The 3,415-nt window shown below is 38.6% G+C and overlaps 1 protein-coding gene across 2 annotated transcripts in view; it reads left to right on the forward strand.

The window, feature by feature from the left end:
- Nucleotides 1-1,617, forward strand: part of LOC107103692 (leucine-rich repeat-containing protein 16B-like) — a 78,484-nt gene extending 76,867 nt beyond the window's left edge. Inside the window, exons 16-17 of one of the 2 annotated variants that reach the window (XM_015403488.1) lie at nucleotides 941-1,045; nucleotides 1,207-1,617. In XM_015403488.1, coding sequence (XP_015258974.1) covers nucleotides 941-1,045; nucleotides 1,207-1,306 — 205 coding nt within the window. In that variant the 3' untranslated portion in view covers nucleotides 1,307-1,617. The remainder of the gene's footprint in view (nucleotides 1-940; nucleotides 1,046-1,206) is intronic. The other variant, XM_015403490.1, reaches the window with a different exon arrangement.
- Nucleotides 1,618-3,415: the final 1,798 nt, after the last annotated feature.

Consider the following 3,415-nt stretch of genomic DNA (forward strand, 5'->3'; position numbering starts at 1 on the left):
ACTGCGGCGTTGAGGCAAGGTCTGAAGGCAGGTTATATACTGGAGGATCCTCTAATGATGAGATGTGCCTCAGGTGTGTTGAAGGCTCAGCTCAGGAGGATCCACGGCGCACTCTGCTGGAGAAAGGTGGAACAGCTCCAGATCCCAACAACATTAAGCTTAAGCTGATTAATTTCAACTAACATTTCAACCTAAAGCTCAAGGAGAGAATTTTGAGTCTTAAAAAGGTTTTTTTCCCCCATCAACATCTTTATTTAGTGATTCAGCAATATTTTTGCATATTCATCCTTTCTCATTTATGCACAACCCTTGTTTCCGACCATGCTGTACTCTTTCTGTTTCCAGAAGATGAACTGTAAAATGTCCAAAGTGATTTTTTTAACAGCATTGGCTTTACGATGGTGTTTGGTCATAGCTGTTCTCTGACAAACTTCTGAGGCCTCCACAGAAAAGCTGGACACTAGGTTTGCATTAAACACAGGGTCACTATTATTTGGTTATTTTGGATACAAGTTGATGCTGCAGTTTTCATTTGGTTGTATCATGGTAAAGAGGGATATTTGCAAAAATAATACAAAAAATAATTTTCATATTTTTTAAAACAAAATCCCAGTAAATTTGTTTATTTAGTTGTAAGGCACTGTTTTTTGTAAGGCACTGTTTTTTTTATCCCAAATTTATCTGAAATTAACGTCACCACACTTGATCTTCACTGTTTTGCATTGATTTCCCTTCATTTATTTCTCTGATATTTGATTGCTCATATTCATCTCCTCAGTGGGAGATTAAAAATAAATTTCTGCAGACATCATTGGAGCATTTTGGTTTCGTCTTTATATTCTCAACTTGGAGTGATTGTCATCTCCCCCTCTGTGTAGATTGGCTTACCTCACCTCTGCATTACTCCTCTTTGATCTCCTGTTTTCCCCTAATTTCACAGGAAAGTGAAGGATACACTGCCGTTATTACGTCAGTTCTTCAGCTCGGCCTTCAGTCTCACTCATGTCAGCTTCGCCTCTATGAAGTTGCCCCCTGATGTTTTGAGGTATCTGACAAGTCCTCTGCTATTTTCTTACTCAAGTCACAGCCACTTAAATCTTAATTCTCTTGCAAAGAAAGCAGAAAGGCAGCAGATGGAGGTATGAAACTGTACCTGTCAGACCATTCTTTATCTCTCAATTTCTTTCTTCATTATTTTATAATCAGAGCTGTCCTGATGGGGTTGACATCAAATCCTCATATCACTGACCTTTATTTGGACATCAGCAGCTGTGAGGTAGGATCCTCGTCTGTCTTTAGGCAATAGACTGCATGGGTGTTTCCAATGTTGCACTCAGGATTGTTTCTCATATCTCAAATATGAGATACAATTCTTTCTGGAAAATCAATAAAGAAAACATTTCTCTGTTCTGCTTGCCTCTGTTTTAAAATGTGAAACATTTATCAAAGTGTATACTTTAGTAACATTTTCATTGCTTTTACATAAGTATTTAGACGCGAGGCACTCTGGAAAATCGTCCCCATCTGGAGCATTTGCCAGATATGTTTCACATTTGGAAATTCAATTCAATTCTGTTCATTCAAATAGCGCCAATTCACAACATATGTAATCTCAAGGCACTTTACAGTTCACCAGATCATACAGTCAAATTAATTCAAAGTTTTCTATCTAAGGAAAACCATTTGATTGCATTGACTTATTGACTGAAATGCAATCCCTCACACTAAGCATGTTGTAGCGACAGTGGAGAGGAAAAACTCCCTTTTAACAGGAAGAAACCTTCAGCAGAACCAGGCTCAGTGTGAGCGCCCATCTACCAAGGCTGAATGGGGTTCAAGGAGACAGAAGCAAAGCTACGAAAGGAAACTGTAAAAGACGTCCCCATCCAGGAAAATCACAGCCAGGCAGACCAGTTCCGAGCCAGCTCCCATGTGCTCTCAGCCAGATAGTGCATCCAGCCAGTCCCAGTCAGAGAAATAGGACTACACTGAAAAACAGGGAGATCTCGGACATCTATAAACAAAGGTGTTGATAGCAGCAGCACAGCCGATACTCCTCTCCAGGATGCTGTCACAGCCAAACAGGAACACACAAGGCAAAGCTATTACAAGAAAAAGCAGAGAGAGCATAATGTTAGAGATTGAACTAAAAGCTTCTCCAGAGTGGAAGAATAGAGATGGAATGAAGCAGAATAATGAAATAGGGCTCCCTTTGTCCTCCAGAAGTCTAAGCCTATAGCAGCATAACTATATAGATAGCTCAGGATCACCTGAGCCCCTCTAACTATAAGCTTTATCAAAAAGGAAGGTTTTAAGCCTACCCTTAAAAGTAGACAGGGTGTCTGCCTCATTGACTAAAACTAGTAGTTGGTTCCACAGGAGAGGAGCCTGATAACGAAAATATCTGCCCCCCATTTTACTTTTAGAAATTCTAGGAACCACTAGTAAACCTGCAGATTGAGAGTGAAGTGCTCTGTTAGGAACATAAGGAACAATCATATCTCTGATATAAGATAGAGCTTGGCCATTTAAGGCTTTAAATGTGAGAAGGTGGATTTTAAATATATTTTTTATTTAACAGGAAGCCAATGAAGATAAGCTAGGATATGATCTTTCTTTTGTAATTTTCATCTGAACTCTGGCTGCAGAATTTTGGATAAGCTGAAGGCTTTTAACTACAGTTTGTGGACTTCCTGATTATTAAGAATTACAATAGTTTTTATGTCTTTAACACATGCCTGTAATCTATGTAATGGGTTAGCTTCATCTGGATTTATAGACAAATATAGCTGAGTATCATAAGCATAACAGTGGAAATTAATCCCATGCTGTCTAATAATTCTGCTGACTGGGAGTATATATATAGGACAGAGAATTGCTCCTAGTTCTGATCCCTGTGGTACTCCACAGGTAACCCTTGAGCATGAGGAAGATTTTTCAGTCAAGTCAACAACCAGAAATCGATCAGATAGATAGGATTTAAATTAGTCTAGTGCTGTTCCTTTAATTCCTACAAAATATTCAAGTCTTTGTAAAATAATATTATGACTGTATCAAATGCAGCACTGAGATCTAACAGGACAAGTACAGATGCATGTCAAGATACAAATCCAGTATACTACTCTAAAGTAGGGTGACCATATTTTCATTTGGGAAAACCAGGACACCTTGGAGGGGGGGGGGGGATATTGAAACAACAAATGTCTCATCATCGGGATTTGCTCCGTGATCAGAGGAAATGTTACTTGGCGCAGAACAGTTGTGAAAATTTGAAGTTCAGTTTAATATAATAATACAACTCTGTGAATAGTTCCGTCTGAAATTAATGAAAATAGTTGTTTTAATAGTTATTGAGTCAGATACAGTATGTGGCGGTAATGTTTGGTTTATCTAAAGGTTTTAATCTGTTACTGTG

Source organism: Cyprinodon variegatus, unplaced genomic scaffold (genome assembly GCF_000732505.1).
Source record: "Cyprinodon variegatus isolate N-32 unplaced genomic scaffold, C_variegatus-1.0 Scaffold1505, whole genome shotgun sequence".
NCBI lineage: Eukaryota > Metazoa > Chordata > Actinopteri > Cyprinodontiformes > Cyprinodontidae > Cyprinodon > Cyprinodon variegatus.